The 18885-nt window shown below is 49.5% G+C and overlaps 2 protein-coding genes across 2 annotated transcripts in view; one reads left to right on the top strand and one right to left on the bottom strand.

The window, feature by feature from the left end:
* The window catches only part of LOC147574522 (CMRF35-like molecule 5), a 56730-nt gene extending 41694 nt beyond the window's left edge, over positions 1-15036 (top strand). Inside the window, exon 3 of the mRNA XM_086687979.1 lies at positions 14515-15036. Within this exon, the coding sequence (XP_086544105.1) occupies positions 14515-14693 (179 nt within the window). The 3' untranslated portion in view covers positions 14694-15036. The remainder of the gene's footprint in view (positions 1-14514) is intronic.
* On the bottom strand, positions 248-6854 carry LOC112864488 (CMRF35-like molecule 5). Its single transcript, XM_086687971.1, has 4 exons — positions 6537-6854; positions 4819-5148; positions 3239-3365; positions 248-809 (listed from the first exon to the last, which is right to left on the bottom strand). The coding sequence occupies exons 1-4, from the start codon at positions 6574-6576 to the stop codon at positions 656-658; spliced, it is 651 nt and encodes a 216-aa protein (XP_086544097.1). The 5' UTR covers positions 6577-6854; the 3' UTR covers positions 248-655.
* Positions 15037-18885: the final 3849 nt, after the last annotated feature.

Below are 18885 nucleotides of genomic sequence, written 5' to 3'. Positions count from 1 at the left end.
AGTCCAAATGGTCCCTGGAACCCCTGCACCTAAGGACCAGTGAGGCCAAGAGACAACTGGAGGGACAGAAATGAACTGTTCTGGTGATGACTGCATGAGTCCCCTGTGCTTAGAGCCACCGATGTAGATGCAGGGACAGGCGGATATTTACATGGTTACAAAACCCTGCCGCAAAACACTTACTATTTACAAAGGGGGAAAGAGTAACTTCAACCACTATGGACAAATTTACACACACAACTGCCCGTTTCCCGGACACATTCGGATTCTAGCATTAGATTTAGAGTCATTTCCCGCCCTCTAGAATGGAAGGGTCGTCCTCTCACATATAAAACATTGAAATGCTGTCCCCCCAAATAATCTCAAAAGAGCAAAGAAAGCCACAGATTTCATAGGAAATGTAAAGGGCAAACAGGTCAGATGTGGGTCGGGTGATGGTCCAACCCTGCTTTCCATCTTTTACATTCAAGGAATTCTTTCTTGGAGGCGCTGATGCAGCAGAAGGTGGAATTGGCGGAACTCTGTGCAGCTGGCCCATCAGGGGGTCTTTGTCCCTGTGGACACACTCTGGAACTTTTTGGTTTAACCCAGGTTTTATGCTTACTGGAATTGGAAACCCATTGTTGGCCAGAGTCCTGAATGATGAAAGGGTCATTTATCCTTGGCAGAGCAACTCGAGGGTGGCAAGGAAAGGAGCTACCAGGAGGATCCACACAGGAGAGATTACAGGTGCGGCTGAGGACCGATGGTGGAATGAGAGTACACCCTTTCTTTTCTCTGCTTCCACAGTGGAGGCAATGGTCCCCGATCTGTGCAGAGCAGAGAGGGAGCCAGAGTTTATTCCTGATGGCAGGACGTGGGGAGTCCTCACCTAACAGGGACCCCCATCTGTCTCGGAAATGTAATCATTGCCCTTTCCCTGACCAGAGCTCAGAGGGTGCGGGGGTGTCCATGGTGGGGGAGAGGGCTGTGTTTCTCCTGCTCAGACGGACGTATCTTCCCCTGGAGTCCCCCAGACTCCCCACGTCACAGTCACAGCAGGACCCAAGCAGGGGCAACTTCACAAAGGTCAAAAGCGCAAAGTGAAGGTTGTGTAGCAGGGCCCTGAGCAGGGATCGTGCTGACAGGAGTGGAGTCCCTCTTCAGGGGCCGCTCCAGGCCCTTCCTGTCCACCCTCACTCCCGCCCCCAGACCTGGAGGACAGGCCAGCCTTGGTCCCTGCCCAAAAGCCCCTCTGAGGGCACGGCCATGCTGCCCAAGGCGAAGCATTCAGGGGCCTCCCAGCAGCCTTAGCCTGGGCTCCAGCACCTCTGCACCCTGATTTCATCCTGCTTGTCGGCTGCCTCCCCCAAATCCCCTCCACCTCAGCAGCAGGCTAGCCAGGACCAAAGATTTGCCTTTGCCTATTTGAATCTACGTCTGTCCCACCTTGTATAAATTCTGCCTGTACTTCCAGCTCAGACCTCATATCACCTCTTTGAAGCAGAGGAAGATACCTCTTCCTGGTAATCTGGCAATTTACGTTCTAGCTTCCCCTGGGAGGGGTCTCTCCTGGCTCTGAACCCCATCTGGTAGCACATAGCAGGTGCACTATCGCATATACCCTGGACAGTGGACACGTGGTCTAGTGGACCATTGGGCCCTTGCTCATATATGTCCCCCTAGGAGTCCCCATCAGTATCCAGAATCTGACCCCCTCAACCTCTGCCTCATCCCCTCCCCTACAAGCAGTGCCAGGACCCCCTGCAGGCCGGCCTTGTTTTCTCCTTCCACTTGCCTTGAGCAAGATTTGTCATGTTCATTTCACAGGGGGTTCTCTTGAGAGAGAAGACACGATGCTTTGTACTTCCTAGATTATCCTTGAACCCACTGCGTTCTTTTCCCAAGCCCCACTTCCTGTGGAGCTGCCGCCCCATCTCTCCACCTGCAGGCTTCCTCCTGGGCCCCTCAGTCCCCTAAAAGTTCCGCATCCTCCCCTCCTGACTCCACAGAACAACTGGTCTTTAAATAGTCACGAGCAGGACAGAGGCCGATCGTGAAGCATGAACCAAGTGCCTGGCTGCACACATGACTGAACACACTGTCCAGCAGGGCAGCTCCAAGGAGTAGGATCCTTGAGAAGGGAAGGAAGAGAGACTGTACCAGAAGGGAGGCGGTGAAGGGGGCTTCTGGGAGGAAACGCACCTTCACCCTGAACTCGGATGGGGTGAAACTGGGGCAGGGTGTTTGCCCTTTGAAGAAAGAGTTAATTGATTGTTCTTTGGATGCCTGTGGAGGGGGTGGGTTTCAGATTGATGGCCCAGCCTGTCGACTGACCAAGTTGGGAATGTGAGAAAGCAGAAATGTCAGCTTCCCATTCCTTCCCAGCATTTCCCTAGCAGTTGGGGAAGGGAGGGCTGGATCCATGGAACAGGTACCTGCTTGACTGTCTGTGGGCAGAATAACGACCCCCCTCAAAGATGTCCTAATCCCCAGACCTGTGAATGTGTTATGTTACATGGCATGGGGGAATTAATGATACAGATGGATTTAAGTTTGCCAGCAGCTGACCTTGAGATGGGGAGGTGATCCTGGGATATCTGGGTGGATCCTATAGAATCGCCAGTGTCTTTATAAATGAAAGCACACAGGAGAGCCAGTGTCAGAGTAATGAGGGTGAGAAAGACTTGACCACCCCTGCTGGCTGTGCAGATGGAGGGACATGAGCCAGGGGTGCAGCATCCTCCAGAAGCTGGAAAAGACAAGGAAGCCCTTCTCCCTCAGAGCCTCCAGGAGGAGCCAGCCCTGCCAGCACCTTGAGTTTAGCCCAGTGAGCCTCATCCCAGACCTTGTCTCCAGAACTTTAAGATCATAACATCGTTTTGCCTTCAGCCACCAGGGTGGTGGTGATTTGCTCCAGAAGCCACAGGGAGCTAATCCAGAGCCCTTCCCTTCTGGCAACTTGAGGCTGAAAACACCTGTGCCTGTTTTGGCTGCTTGGGGGTTGGGAGGCAGGTCAGAAGGAGACCAGAAGCTTCTCTCCTGCAGCCCAGCTGAACAACTTTGCCTTGGTTTCTTGTGGGGAGGGGGAGCTCTTTAAGGACTCAGAGGAACAAAGAGGGGGCCCAGCGCAGACCTCGCTGTTTCTCCCCAGCAGAGGAAACATCAGGGGGGCCAATGGGGGTCCCTGTGAGAGTGTCCCGAGGAGAGCTGTCCCAAGGCAACAGTGGGAAAGGTCTGTGGGTCCAGCTCTGCTCACCTGGTTAGCGGGCTATTCAAATCCATGGGCTGGCTGCTGTTGATGCCCTGGGGAAATGGACGAGAGGAAGTCCAACTCGGCAGCCTTGTTCTCGCTACAGGCTTGGGAGAGTCTGTTGGATCAGGGGCTAAACACACAGAGCAGAGCATGGTTGTGAGTGTCACAGGTGGCTCCCATGGTCTCCACACCCCACCCCCAGGGGTGCAGAACCTTTCTGTCTTAGTGCCACTGCTCAGCCACGTTGGTTTTCTCTTGCATCTTTTTGGCATTATTCCAAACAAACGATTACTGATTTGCAGAGAATCACCAGTTTACCACCATGTGAGATATTGGGGTTGCTGCTTATGTGGGCAATTCCCATTCAGTTTCATCTCAGTGTCCTGCTGGGCACAGCTGAGCATGTCAGAACCATGTTCCCAATCCCTGGAGCCTTAAATGAGCCAGGCAGGCTCCTTTCTGAGTCTCAGCCTGGCCTGAAGCAGGCTCTGTGCCAGCTGCCCTGAAGCGATGTGACCCACGAGCTGGCAGGCCCAGGGTCCCCTGTCTCCTGGGACTGCCAAGTGCCCACAGCCCCTGCTTCCCCCTGCGGTCCTTCCTGCCTCCCCAGGGCTTGCTTTCTTACTTCTCCAGGCCTGCCTGGGGAAGGTCGTCTGGGTCAAGGGTCCAGACTCCAATTCTCTGGCACCAACTCCTCCTCCACTCTTGCACACATCCACCACCTTTGTGGTGTTAATTTCTTTTCACTTAATTTCTAGAACATTCTAAGACCAGCATCCGTCCCCACTGCACATATTTGTACACCATATTTGCATATTCTAAGTTTGAAGAGACTTTTCTCTGCTTTAGAAATGGAGCAATCGGTAGCAAATGTAAACCTCCCTAGTGTCTGTGTGTCTGTGTGTTGGAGATAAGACTTAGGGGTCCAGAGGCAGAGCTGTGGGGCGGGGGCTACGGCCTGACTCTCTTTCCAGGCTTGTCTCCAGGGAGGGCCTAGTGCTTCTGGGGCAGCTGCAGGGGAGCCCAGGGTCTCTCCAAGGATAGAGGCAGAAGAGAAGGTGTCTGCACCATAGTGGAACCTGCTTTTCATTCTCCTAAATATGGGCTCACGGTTCCTCACCTGCTCCCTTGTGCTGATGTTGCCAGAGGAGAGAGAGGAGCAGGGAAGGGGCATGGAGAAGGTCACTTGTTCTGTAGCTGAGACCATCAGGATCATGGCTTTCTAGCACCCCACCCCTCCCTGTATGCCTGACATCACCCCATGCAGGCTGGGATGTGCTGACGTGAACGTGACCGGGAAAAGAGGAGCTGCCTTCCCTGGACAAGCCTGTCCTGGCTGAGTCTGCCCTTCTCTGCTCCCTCTGGGGAGACCAGATGGAGACATGTGGAGTTGTGGGGGCTCGCACTTTCTTCCAGTCTTTCCCAGAATCTTGGTGTCCCCTACCCACACAAACACGTGCACACGTGTAGTCTCAGGCAAGTTTCGAGACTCCTCTCCCTCCATCGGGGAAGGCAGAGAAACAGTCCTGACTCCTCTGGGGGTGGGTCCCAGGACCCCAGAGCACAGGATGGGTGGTTCTTACCTGGATTGACAATCACGGAAAATTCGATCCCCACGTCAGTGCCAAATTGCTCGATCCCACACCAGTAAGTGTCTGCGTCGTCCTGCTGGAGATCCTCCAAGGTCATGGTGAATGTGCGTCGGCTGTGATTGTCCTGGATGGACACTTGGCCCTTCTTCACTAGTTGCTCTGACCCAGTGGTTTTCACAAGGATGTTGCAGGAATCCCAGTCATTCCCGCGACACAACCACTTCTTGTAGGATTCCCATCCCGGACCGTATGCACAGCGCACAGTCAGTGTGCCCCCCAATGTGCCTCTCACCTTTTTTCCCTCACAGGTGCAGAAGTGGCCTAGAAAACAGAAACCCAACATGCATCTTATCCTTCCTTGAGCCCAGGGCTGACCGGGGTGCCGCTTGGGCTTCTGGCCCTGCCCTGAAGACCAGCCAGGAGCCTCTGCCCTCTGTCTAATTGGCACATCCCGTCTGTCCCTTCATCCCCTGCAGGATTTCTTTTCTGTCACCCCTCTTGTGAATCCCCCTTGAGGCTCCTAACTCTCCTAACCAATACAGGGCTGTCTGCACACTCACCATCCTACTGACCACTGTCCCCTGCCCGACCTCAAGCAGCACCTCTCCCAGCAGCACAGAGCGCACGCTGCAGCCACAGGTGTATTTCTGAATCCCAGAGCTGGTGAGACAGCGTGACCCCCTCCCCATCTATGTCCCTGATACTCTACCTGCGCCCCCCAACAAACCCTCAGCCTCTGAATTACACGGAACTGGCATGGAACTAAATACACACACACACACTCTCTCTCTCTCTCTCTCTCTCTCTCTCTCTCACAGGTGATTGCTTGTTTTGTTGTTGTTGTTGTTGTTGTTGTTTTTTATGTATACACCTTGTTCTTCTGTGTCTTCATACCTTTGTACAAGCTCTTCCCTCTACCAGGAATGTGCTTTCTTCTTTGCTTGAAGGAATCAAACTCTTATATTCATCCTTCAAGGCTCAGCTCAAACAGTTTCTCCCTTTCTGTAGCCAACTTGGTCGCTGCTGGCGCCACCAGACCACTTAGTCCCTGTCTCAGGTATCATGCTAAGGACACTAGATGATGATCTGTCTTTAGATCATCCAGAGCAGAGACCCAGGCAGGCTGGTGTGTGGGGATGAGCAACTCTCCAAAGAGCCTGTCACCCTGTTTTTGCTGCTTGCCTTCCTCTCTGTTGTCTGAGGTCTTCGGAAAAAAGGATCCTGGCTCAAGCTATAGTTCAAGACCAAATGTACAGGCTTAAATGATCCAGATGCCTGATCTCCACCTTAACTGAGTGGCTTTCTGCTGGAGCCTGAGCATCTGGCTTCTTCAGAGTTCCTCAGGAATTCATGCATTTATGTGTGTGTGCATATATGTGTGCGTGTATGCAACTATCTATCATCTATTCATCTGTCCATCCATCCATCCATCCATCCGTCCACCCATCCATCATCTGTCTTAGGATCTATCTACCACAAGTTGACAAACTGTGCCCTAGAAAACGGACACCATTTGTGCTATTTATTTTTATTTCCTTCCCCAACACCTAACTTAGTACCTGTCAGGTAACAAAACATTAAAAAATTTTTTTAAATGAATAAGTGTCTGGATGAATGAAAGGTTCTGCCACTTCCTCCCATGCAGACCCTGTCTGTGTTGCCCTCCTCCACCCTGCAGGTGCTCGATCCTAGAGCCCCGCCTCACTCACCCTGGATGACAAGAAGGAACAGAACCGGGAGCAGCCACATGTCCTGCTTGGTTGTCTCCCTGGTGCTCAGCAAATGCCAGCTGCCCTCTGGGGACTGGAACAGAGCTCAGAGTCAAACTGCCTTCTATTTCTCTAAAATATTCGTTTTCGTTTCTCTCATCTACTTTTCTTAATAATTTTTCTTCAGTTACTTCCTAATTTCATTCATCAATTGCAAAGTAGTGCTGTCCGTTGGGAGCTTATGGGTGAAGTGATGTGGTGTCCCCTCTCCTTGCTCTGGCTGCTCAACTCGGCACCCCCTGGAGGGTGACCCTGAGGACCTTCTCTCTGGGGAGAGCTCTGCCCCTCCCCTCCCTAGCACCACCTCCAGTCCGTGCACACCTACTTCCTGTACCCCATCTCCCAGCCCCGCTCCCCACCTCCATTGGTTATTGCCCCCTTTGTATAGCTGTCCACCCTGTTAGCGGCTCAGATGTGCTCCAAATGCCATTTCTTGTCATCTGCACTCCTAAAGTCAATCTGTCCCAACATGTGGCCCGTGGGCCTGGGGCTTCCTCTCCACCTGCCCCCACCACACTAGTCTTCCATAGACAAAGAGGATGGGGTCTTCTCCCTGCCACCTGCCACCCTCAGATTGCCTTGCAGGGTTTGGGGGCTTGGTGGGGGTTGGGGGGCTCTGGAGCAGCCCAGGGCTTTGCCAGAGGAGTAGGAGAGGGTGTGGCTGGCCAGCCCAGGGTGGGGGTGGGGGGGATGCAGAACAAGAATTCCTGTCCCTGGGGCCCCTGGGTGACTCAGTCAGTTGGGCACCCGACTTTGGCTCACGTCATGATCTCACAGTTTGTGGGTTCGAGCCCTGTGTCAGGCTCTCTGCTGATAGCTCAGAGCCCGGAACCTGCTTCGGATTCTGTGTCTCCGTCTCTCTCTGCCCCTCTCCCACTCACCTCTGTCTCTCTCTCTCTCTCAAAAATAAACATAAAAAAATGAAAATAAAAAAAAAAGAATTCCTGTCCCCTTCAAGGTCCTTCTGGTTGGACTAAGAATCAAATTGACATGAGACAGATTAACAAGAGAAAATCGCATCTAATAGCATACGTGCAGGGAGTCCACACAGACATGGCAGTCAGGCAAAAAGAGGTAAAAATGTCATGGTGAATGAAGGCGAAGGGGGTAGGAGTCTGAGATTTCTAAGGGAAGAAACACAATTCACAGGAAGATGAAACCAGAAAGTAAGTGTTTGGTGCACAGATGTTGGCCCTGCCATGCAGCTGCGTTACTCAGATAACACTTGTCCTTCGTAATAACCCTTATTCTGCAAAGATCCTCCAATTGAGATTCTTTATGTCGTTAGTGAGGGGCAAAAGTTTCTCTGGAGCCCACAGGGTCTTGAGTGCCTTTACCTCCGAATAATCTTCACATCAAGGTGGCCTACCTGGGGGCCTGCCTTAAGTTCCTATACTTCTGTTTGTGTCCATGTGTGAAGCTGAGCCTTCTTCTGGGATTGGGACCCCAGTGAGCCCTGAATTTATGCAGGGGTGGTGAGTGGGAACATTGGCCTCTCCTCAAATTTTCCCTCCCTCCCTTCCTTTCTCAAGGTCGACTGAGGTGTAATTGGGATAAAATAAACCACATACGCTTAGAGTGAAAAGATTCAAACGTTTTTCTTGTTCTTTTTGCTACTTCTCGAATCTTACATACGGTACAACTTTGTGGTGCTGTTCGGTTCTATGTGTTTAACACACGGATCATTTCACGGAACCACCACCACAGACACGCAAAGCAATGCTATCACCTCGCGGGACAGGTCTTTCACTCTGACTTCCGTTTCTTTAATGGCAGGCAGTCCAGCTGGTGAGGTTAGGACTTCAAGTGCTGATGTGGCTTCTGTGGACTGTGGTTCCTGCGTGCGCTGGTTCAGCTTTCTGGAGCCTTGCAGGAGCTCCCAGATGCCCCCATGTGCTCCATCTAGTGGCCAGTCTGTGACTGGCGATGGCCTTCACCAAGTCTCAAACTCCAGTATTCTCCCCAGGGTCTGATCAGGAGCCCACTGGGGCGCGATCCCGGGAGATCAAGCGTCCCTTTCTTCAGCTGGTTTCTCTTCTCCATCCTCCCCCATTCCCTCCCAGCTTTCAGAACCGCCACCTCCTCCTTTCCTCGTCCTTTGGCTAGGAAGCTTGGAGAGCTGAAGCTTTACTCTCCCCAGTCTGCTGTGTACTTCTTGTGATTGGGTTTGCATCTAGGGCCAAGCAGCAGAAGAACAAAGAGAGAGAAGATGCACCGGTATTCCTCTCTCTCTCCCCCTTCTTGGGGCCCAAGCTCTTCTGGGCAGCAAAGACCTTCCCCCTTCAGAGTTCCAGCTGTCGGCCCCCAGCGGCTGCAGGTGGAATTGCAGCTTCTGTCCTGAGGTTTGCTTGCTGGGGACTTGGTAGGAGGGAAAGAAAACACGAACACCAAGAAAACATGGGATTCCTCCCGCCCCCTTCCATTAGTGCTTCGTTTTTCTGTTCCTCTGGAGCTCTTAAGGTCCTGCTGAGAGTGTACTTTCGGGATGTGGGCTGCAGGGTTCCCGCTCAGGTAGGAGGATATAAAAGGAAATATAATCAGAAAATAATCAGAAAAACTCACAGCTGGATTGGTCTTATACTTGGTCTGGATTCCTTCCTCAATCTCTTAACTAGGGCTCATTTTGCAGAATACTCAGTCGCTGCAGATATTCTGCCTGGGTTCTTAGCTGTAGTCAGGACACGAGGTCTATGGAGTGTTGTTGACTTCATTTTACCTGAGCTGGAAGGTTACTGCATAGATTTTCAAGAGTAAAATGCTGGAAACAGGGTCAAAGGCCGATAATACAGGAGTAGTTCACTGTGCCACAGCCACACAATGGAACATTAAGACAACTATTTCAAGAATAAGTAAGCAGAGGTGTGATGGTTTGGAAAGATTTCCATGATAAAACATAAAACTTTTTTATTGGAGTATAAAATACACATGGAAAGTGCACACATCAGAAGTGCAAAGATCAACACATTTGCACAAAGAAAACACACCCATGCAACCAGCACTGCGATCCAGACACAAATCCAGACACCGCAACCAGCACTGCGATCCAGACACAAACAGTCCCATCCCCCAGAAGGCTTTTTAACTTCATGAAATATTTGGGGAAACCAAGGCAGTTAGAGAGGATGCTGGAAGTCACCTTCAAAACTCTTTACTCTGGAATGTAGAAGATGCCTCTACCTGCTCATGTGAAGACATAGCCTGTATATCAAGAAGGGATAGACGGTTGAAAGAAATTGGCACCATACGACACACCTATTTCACATGGAGTTTTGTCCCCACATACTCAGAACCCCAACCAGCTATGTTTTGGCTCCTTATCAATTACAGTGAGATAACAAACAATGATCAGACATTGAGGCAGGTGTGTAATATGAAAGAGAAGGACCAGAGCAGACCAGACCAAACCAAAGCATGACCACAGAGTGAGGAGAGTTTTTGAAAACATCACCAAGCAGAGAACAAAAAAAAGGAGCTTTTGAAATAAAAGTATAATTCTTAAACTGAATATTTCATCAAAGATTACAAGAGAGAATAAAAGCACAAAATTACATTAAAAAAAAAAACCTCCCAAAAGGTAGAACCAAACTCACAAAGTTGGAAAGCGTAAAAGAAAAACAGGAGACAAAAGAACTGATTCAGAGAGGAGAGGGAAAGGGAGCAGGGGACAGTCAGAGGAGGGGACACCTGAAGGAAGAGGAGACACTTGTGTGAAAGTCACATAGGAATCATTAGTAAGAAGTTTGGGGCTGGAAAGTGACCAACAGCCCACAGTCAGGGGAAATCTGCCAAGGGTGACCAAGGAAGCATCTAGGGCACAATGAGGCTGATGGGAATGGGCGACTTCTCCTTCCTTATAATCTTCCCATGGCACCTTTGCCTCAGAGGGACTCAGGACCTCCAGGGGACTCTGAGAGGGAGGGGCAGCAGGTCAGGATCTGGGCTGGACAAGGACCAAGGGAGGGAGAGGGTGGTCTGGGGTGCACTGAGGTGGGCTGCCCGGAAGGAGGTTCAGGATGGGGCTGTATGGCCAGCGAGGCTGGGTGTGAGCCTTGAGCACTGATTCTTCCCCACGTGCAAACCCAACGTGTGCCCATCTCCTCCTTGGACCCGACTCTGAGGTTCTGGTGTCCCTTCCCTGCTGCACTGGGTCACCTGGTTTGCTGGCAGCTGGCTCCCCAGGTCCTCACACACAATTGCAATAGCACCCTGGACAGTGGGATGCTTTGCTTCCGCAAATCACGGAAGACACATGATGACGTCAGCCACATGCTCCCAAAGAAGGCACTGATTTTCTTCTAATTAATAAAATTAGGAAGTAATGGAAGGAAAATTTTAAGGGAAGTAGATGAGAGAAACTAAAAAAGGAAAAAATTTAAAATAGAGGCACTTTGCCTCTGAGTTCAGTTCAAGTCCTCGGAGGGCAGCTGACATTTGCTGAGCACCAGGGAGACAAGCCAGGCAGGCAGGACATGTGCCAGCTCTGCTCCTTCTCGTCATCCACGGTGAGTGGCATGGGGGCTTCAGGATCAAACCCCTGCAGGGCCAGGGCAGGACACAGACAGGGTCTGTCCTGGGGAAACGGCAGAGACTTTCACTCATCCATAGACGGATGATAGATAGATGCATACATGCACATATATATATGCACACACACATAAATACATGAAGTTCTGAGGAACTCTGAAGAAGCACAGGTGCCCAACCTCCAGCAGAGAGCCACTCAGTCAAGGTGGGGTTCAGGCATCTGCATCATTTAAAAGCACAACTGGTCTTCGTTTGTCGCTCAAGCCAGGAAGCACTCTTCTGAAGAGCTCAGACAACAGGGAGGAAGGCAGGCAGCAAAACCAGGGTGACAGGCTCTCTGGAGAGTTGCTCGTCCCCACACATCAGCCTGCCTGGGTCTCTGCTCTGGATGATCCAAAGACCAGGCTGCATCCAAGGTTATTAGCTCAACTACCAAGACAGGGACAAAGTGCTCTGGTGGCACCGGGAGGGACTGAGTTGGCTGCAGAACTGGAGAAACCATAGTAGAGACTCCATTTGAGCCAAGGCTTGAAGGAGAAGATAAGGGTTGATTTCTTCAAGCAGAGAAGAAGGCACATTGTAGGCAGAGGGAAGAGCTTGTACAAAGGTATGAAGAAACAAAAGAGCAAAGTGTGTAGGTAAAAAAATCAATCAATCACCTGTGGGACGGAGTGAGCATTTGTCATGTGTGTGAGTGTGTGTGTTTAGTTCCATGTCATGTGTCGATTCAGGGGCTGAGGGTTTATAGGTGTATGGGGGTTAGAGTGTCGGGGGCATGGATGGGGAGGGGGCCACACTGTCTCACCAGCTCTGGGATTCAGAAATACACCTGTGGCTGCAGTGTGTGCTCTGAGCTGCCAGGAAGAGGTGCTGCTTGAGGGCGAGGAGGGGTCGGTGGTCAGTAAGATAGCAAGTGAGCGGAGGCCCCTGTATTGGGCAGTTAGGAGCCTCAGGGGGGATTCACAAGGGGGATTGACAGCAAAACAAATCCTGCAGGGGATGAAGGGACAAGCAGGATGTGGCAATTAGACAGAGAGCAGAGGCTCCTGGCTGGTCTTCAGGGCAGGACCAGAAGCTCCAGCAGTGCCCAGGTCAGCTCTGGGCCAACGAAGGACAAGGTGCATGTTGGTTTTCTGTTTTCTAGGCCACTTCCGCACCTGCCAGGAGGAAGCGGAGAGAGGCACATTTGGGGGCACACTGACCACATCCTGTGTGTATTGCCCAGGATGGGAATCTCACAAAAAATGGTTGTGTCGTGGGAATGACCGGGATTCCTGCAAAATCCTTGTTAAAACCACCGGGTCAGAACAACTGGTGAAGAGGGGCAGAGTGTCGATCCAGGACAATCACAGCCGACACACATTCACCATGACCTTGGAGAACCTCCAGCGGGACGATGAAGACACCTACTGGTGTGGGATTGAGTGGACCGGCACTGATATAGGGTACAAATTTTCAGTGATTGTCGAACCAGGTAGGCACTACCCCTCCTGTGCTTTGGCCCCCTGGGACTCACCCCGAGAAGAGTCAAAACTGTTTCTCTGCTGATGATCGGATGGAGAAGAGTCTCGAAACTCACCTGAGACCACACGTATGCATGTGCCTGTGTGAGCATGTGTGTGCATGTGTGAGCATGGATAGGGAACACCAGGAGTCTGGAAGGGATTGGAAGAAAGAGTGAGCTCCCAAAACTCCGCATGTCTCCACCTGGTCTCCCCAGAGGGAGCAGAGAAGGACAGACTCAGCCAGGACAGGCTTGTTCAGGGAAGGCAACTCCTCTTTTCCTGGTCACCTCCACTGTCAGCACATCCCAGCCTGAGTGGGGTCTGTCGGGTGTGCAGGGAGAATGGGGTGCTAGAAAGCCAAGATTCTCCATCTCTTAGATGCTCTCATGGCTCCCGGCTTCTCCTCCAGGACAGAATCGAGCTTGTCTGGGCACGTGTTTCTCTGCACAGCTCATTGTCTGAGTCTATTGCCCACAGAGATCAAGGTGATGGTCCCAGTTTCAGCCCATAGGCTAAAGGGACCTCCTTCCATGGGACCAAGACCCCAATTCCTTCCAATGCCTTCCTGGACCTCTGGTACCTTGTGTCCTGCTCTTTCTGGAATTTGGGGCCAGGACTTCATAGCGGCTGTTCCCATCCCCTGTTCCATATCGAGTATCAGAGGGAAGGAGCCCAGCACAGTCGGGGTGCTGTGAGGATTCCTGAGGTCCAGAATGGTCTCCATGGTCAAAGTGCTGCTTACATCTATCAAATATTTTTGCCTGTGTCTATGAGATGATCATATGTCTTTTCTCCTTTAGTTTGTCAATGTGGCATATTATACTTACTGATTTCCTCATGTTCAAACAATTTTGTATTCTGGGGTCATAGCTAACTTGACAATGATGTACTATCTTGCATATATATCCCTAGTTTCAGCTTTTTGATTTTTTGTTGCAGACTTTGGTATTTATGTTCATGAGTGATTTTTGCCTATATTTCTTTTTTTTTTTTCTTTTTTTTTTTTTGCACTGCCCTTGTCACGTTTTGCTATTAAGAGCATGCTAGTCTCAGGACGCCCGTGTGGCTCAGTCAGTTAAGCATCCGACTTCGGCTCAGGTCATGTTCTCATAGTTGGTGAGTTCGAGCCCTGCATTGGGTTCTGTGCTGACAGCTCAGAGCCTGGAGCCTGCTTCAGATCCTGGGTCTCCCTCTCTCTCTCTCTCTCTGGCCCTCCCCTGTTTGTGTTCTCCCTCTATCTCAAAAATCAATCAATAAGTAAAAACTTAAAAAAAGTAATGGATTTGGTTCATTTGAATAGTAAGACGATTCAGGTTTTCTATTTCTATCTGCGCCTATTTTAGTATATCACATTACCTTTGCTAGAAATTTGTTTATTTTGCTAGAAACAAGTTTATTGGCATAAACTTGTTTAGATATCTTTTTACTATCACATCCCATTTTTATCTTTCTTTTTAAAATGTGCAGGGTATTGTGTGATATACCTTTTTAGGCCTGGCATCAATTATTCAGACCTCTCCTTTTATCACCAACGTCTTGCGAGGGTTTTGGGTTTTTTTACAAAACAATGTTGGCTTTTTTGGTCTTCTCTATTTTTTTAATGTTTATTTATTTTTGAGAGAGATAGAGAGACAGAGCACGAGCAGGGGAGGGTCAGTGAGAGAGGGAAACAGAATTCCAAGCAGGCTCCAGGCTCTGAGCTGTCAGCACAGAGCCCAACATGTGGCTTGAACTCACAAACTGTGAGATCATGACCTGAACTGAAGTCAGAGTCTTAACCAACTGATACACCCACGTGCCCCAGATCTTCTCTATTTTATATTTCCTTTCTACTTCATTAATTTTTTTCTTTTCTTCATTATTTCCTTCCTTCTCCTTTCCTCTGCAAGTGACCATGCAGTGTCACTACAGCCCAGAGTGGGAGACCTACGTGAGGTCCTGGTGTCCAGATGCTCATCTGAGTAGCTGCACCATCGTTGTTCAAACCGCTGGATCAAAGCTGAAGAAAAACCTTGTGTCCATCAATCAGAAAATGCACACATTCTCCATGACCATATGGGGGGAGTAAAACAATTTTTGAGAAAAATGACCTGTTGTGTTTCTGAGTTGCTCCCAGGCGTTTTACAGAATGGCAACCCTGTTCACACGTGAAATCTGGAAATTCAGAGAAGGACCCAAGCTTAGAATTCTTCCATAAGTTCCTTCTTTGCTTTTTCTGGGGCACCTTTTAAATTAACCACTTGGATTTCATTCTGTGAAAAATCAGTGACCTCTTCCCCGACCCCCTTGTAAGTCACAGGGGCTCTCAGTCTCCTGCTCTCAGTCTCCTGCTTGTTCGTGGTCCAGGATGGGGGACTGCCCTTCCTCAGGCTCTCCCCTGGATCTGTAAACAATAAATGTTGTGACTCTGCTTCCATCGTGTGGGTGTATTGAAAATGCGCCTTTCTTTTTTTTTTTCTTTTTTTTTTTTTAACGTTTATTTATTTTTGAGACAGACAGAGACAGAGCATTAACAGGGGAGGGCCAGAGAGAGAGGGAGACACAGAATCTGAAACAGGCTCCAGGCTCTGAGCTGTCAGCACAGAGTCCGATGCGGGGCTCGAACTCACGGATGTGAGATCATGACCTGAGCCGAAGTCGGATGCTTAACCGACCGAGCCACCCAGGCGCCCTGAAACTGCGCCTTTCATTAAAATGTCCCTATCCCTGGGTGGTTCATGTCCCTAAACTGGGAGTGTGGCTATGGAGGGAGCTACCTACCTGCCCACCCACGTGGGTGGTTGTGCCTCCTCATGCAGCGGGTCGTGATCTGCATCTTCTTAATTCAATGAACCAGCTCTGGCTTCTAAATACACACGGAGGAACTCAGGCAAGTCAATGCAGACACAGCCTGGTGTGGGATTAGGAGAGTTGGAGATGACCGTGGGTCCAAGTGACCATTGACCCAGGGAAGTATTCTTCCCTCATGGACCACTGGCATCTCCTCAGCAAGAGGGAGCTAGTGGAAAAGTAGGCAGATAGGCCAACTTTTATATTGTGGATTTTTAGAAAGAGAAATTTTATTTTATTTTATTTTTTTAATATGAAATTTATTGTCAAATTGGTTTCCATACAACACCCAGTGCTCATCCCAACAAGTGCCCTCCTCAATGCCCATCACCCACTTTCCCCTCTCTCCCACTCCCCATCAACCCTCAGTGCATTCTCAGTTTTTAAGAGCCTCTTATGGTTTGCTTCCCTCCTTCTCTTTTTTTTTCCCTTTCCCCTTCCCCATGGTCTTTTGTTAAGTTTCTCAGGATCCATATAAGAGAAATTTTAAAAGTATACAAAATGTAGAATAAAACTGTGTGTTCTGACTTCTACCTTACTTCCCTACCGAAGGCAAGGACTGTAACGTGTGTGTGTGTGTGTGTGTGTGTCCACGTCCTTTGGAGAAATCCTATGCATCTAAAGCATGTATTTGTGCATATATTCTTTCCCTCCTTCAAAGAAAAATCACACACATTGCTCTACATCTTGCTTATTTTCACTGAATGTATTTTGAAAATCATTCCGTATCAGTATCTATAGATTTTTGTTTGCAATGGCTCCATAGTATTCCATGACAGCTACATACCATGATTTATTTAATTGCTTCAGGGGCACCTGGGTGGCTCAGTCGATTAAGCATCCGACTGTGGCTTAGGTCATGATATCACAGTTTATGAGTTCGAGCCCCGCGTTGGGCTCTGTGCTGATGGCTCAGAGCCTGCTTTGGCTTCTGTGTCTCCGTCTCTCTCTCTGCCCCTCCCCACTCATGCTCTGTCTGTCTCTCTCTGTCTCTCAAAAAATAAAAATCAAATAAATTAAAGAAAAAACTTGTTTCACTCATGACAGGCATTTCAGTTTTTTTGGATACTTTGCAACTACATGCAATTGTGTAGCAAATCTCCTTGCATATGTGGCTTGATGCACATTTATGAATATACCTACAGGGCCATTCCTATAAAAAATAGCTGTGTTAGTGGTTTGTACATTTTCCCAATTTTGGTGGATATTACCAAAGAGGCTGGGAACATTTCTACCCTTGTCTGAATGTGACAATAAACGGCCATCCCCCACCCCCAACATTGGGTGTTGTCAATTTTTTATCTTTACGCTCTGATTGGCAGACTTGGCATATTGATTGCACATGACCTGGGCCCCCAGGCAGTGGAGAATGATGTGGGGGGTGGGGGTGAATGAGACAGGGGAGAAGGAGTGGTTCTAGGCAGCCAAGCAGACAGCCACTGGGTAGGTGATGCTGGGTGAGCTGAGAACCAACAGGACACCTGCCCTCAGCACAAGGGGGAGGTTCCAGGCCATCACCTGCTCCAGCTTGAAGACTCTCCCAGCCACCTCCCTCCCCACACTAGACTTTGGCAAATACCAACTTTTATTCAAAAGGGGAAAAGCACCTTCAAAAGCTTATAAGTGAGGGGTGCCTGAGTGGCTCAGTTGGTTAAGTGGCCGACTCCGACTCAAGTCATAATCTCGTGGTTCGTGAGCTCAAGTCCCACATCAGGCTCTGTGCTGACAGCTTGGAGCCTGGAGCCTGCTTCAGATTCTGTGTCTCCCTCTCTCTCTGCCCCTCCCCGTTTGCACTCTGTACCTCTCTCTCTCTCAAAAATAAACATTAAAAAATGTTTTAATTTAAAAAAAAGCTTATAAGTGAAAAAAAGAATATAAAGACAAAGCAAACTAAAGAACAGACTTCATGAAAGGATATGTCCAAAGAAACATAGAAAAATCGGCACATAAATAGTTCTACTCAGTCTCAAGGAAGTGATAGACAACAGGAGGATTCTAGAAAAGTAAAGAGAGTGAAGTACAAGATAGGGCGATGGAGAGTCAGCAGGCTGACCCCGGGAAAGAGAAGGCGCGGAAGAGAAGGAGCCAATGTTGCTGGAAAGAAAGAATCAGGGAAAGAACCACAAAACCCAAAGACAATCGTACCTGAAAACACACAGACGTGGTGCCTTGTGGATATTTCCTGAAGCGACATTTACGTGAACACAGTATAACGTGTGGAGAGGCAGACATAGGTACAGGAGACAGAGAGGTGATGCCACAAATGTACATCGACTATTCACTTGGAGGAGAAAAGAGAAGCCAAAAGTAAACATAATTGAATTGAATTAAAAACTATGTGGAAACAAAGAGATCTTTCAGGCTGTCATTGAAAGCCCACCCGGGGACCGAGGAAAGGAACTGATACAGATGATCCACACCCAGAATGGTATGAAGTTACCGAACCTTGTGGATAAAACAGAATCATCTGGGCTGGTATCAGAAACGATGATCACATCAGAAGGTCGTACCAGAAGGATCACATGGTGTGTGACAGAAATACTCTTGCTTCATAACAACACTGCATCCCAACACACAGTGAAGGAGAATCTATATGTTCTGAGCAAATGACAGAATATTCCGGAATGCTCTGACAACTGTCTCGTGAATGCAAGACCTTATGAAATACAGCACCCATAGGCCCTTTCAAAATAGAAAATATACATCATGATCAAAGTCTGCCAACAAAGGGTGAAGTTAAATAGTGAAAAAAGAGAAGCTGTGGTCAGCAATGAGAGTTTTACCCTAAGCGTAAAACCCCTAAGCAATGGTGGGAACGATTACAGAAGAGAGTATAAGTGTCATAGATGCAAAGAACACCATTCTGAGAAAATCAGCACTGGGAAGAGGACGGTGGGCCATGTGTGAGGTGCAGAAGTCTTCGTCTTTTAGGGCACAGAGTCCAGAGATAGTTTTAATGTGTTGTTCAAAATCAGATGGTATTGTGGGGGCTGGGAGTCCAGGCAAGTGCGGAGGGCATCCAAGTGAGAGGCAACTCGGCATGGGTGTCAGGGTCTAAGCCGGCTGAGGAAGCCCTCCCCACTGAGGGTCAGCCCAGGCTGGGGTGGCAGAACCCAAAAGGGGTGAGAAGAGCATCTCCATGGGTGGTGGCTGGGTGTAGGACATCAAATTCCACATGGGGTGAAGCTGGGGCAGAGTGGTGGGGGTGGGGGCGGACATGGGTGTGGAGGCGGGGTCAGACACCCTAGGCTCAGCTTTTCATCTCAGCACTCTCTGATCTGTGGAATGCAGGTAAGGACCCCCAAAATCTCCTCCACTGTTATTCTAGACACTTGGAAAGACTTCTCAGTGAGTGGGTCCTTGGCATTACCCCTGATTAGGGCTTCGACATATGAATTTGGGGGAGGACACAGACACGCAGTCCATGGCAG

Source organism: Puma concolor, chromosome E1 (genome assembly GCF_028749965.1).
Source record: "Puma concolor isolate L17-30 chromosome E1, mPumCon1.1.hap2, whole genome shotgun sequence".
Classification (NCBI taxonomy): Eukaryota; Metazoa; Chordata; class Mammalia; order Carnivora; family Felidae; genus Puma; species Puma concolor.
The sequence above is the reverse complement of the archived record's forward strand: the minus strand, read 5'-3'. Positions and strand labels throughout refer to the sequence as shown.

What these genes read in the sequence shown, in the direction of transcription:
- LOC112864488 (XM_086687971.1), bottom strand. Translation starts at nt 6,576, where the DNA reads ATGTGGCTGCTCCCGGTTCTGTTCCTTCTTGTCATCCAGG. An exon ending in GTTCCTTCTTGTCATCCAGG is followed by an intron (nt 5,149 to 6,536) that starts GTGAGTGAGGCG and finishes TCTGTTTTCTAG; the next exon opens with GCCACTTCTGCACCTGTGAG. An exon ending in TTGAATAGCCCGCTAACCAG is followed by an intron (nt 810 to 3,238) that starts GTGAGCAGAGCT and finishes TGCTCTGCACAG; the next exon opens with ATCGGGGACCATTGCCTCCA.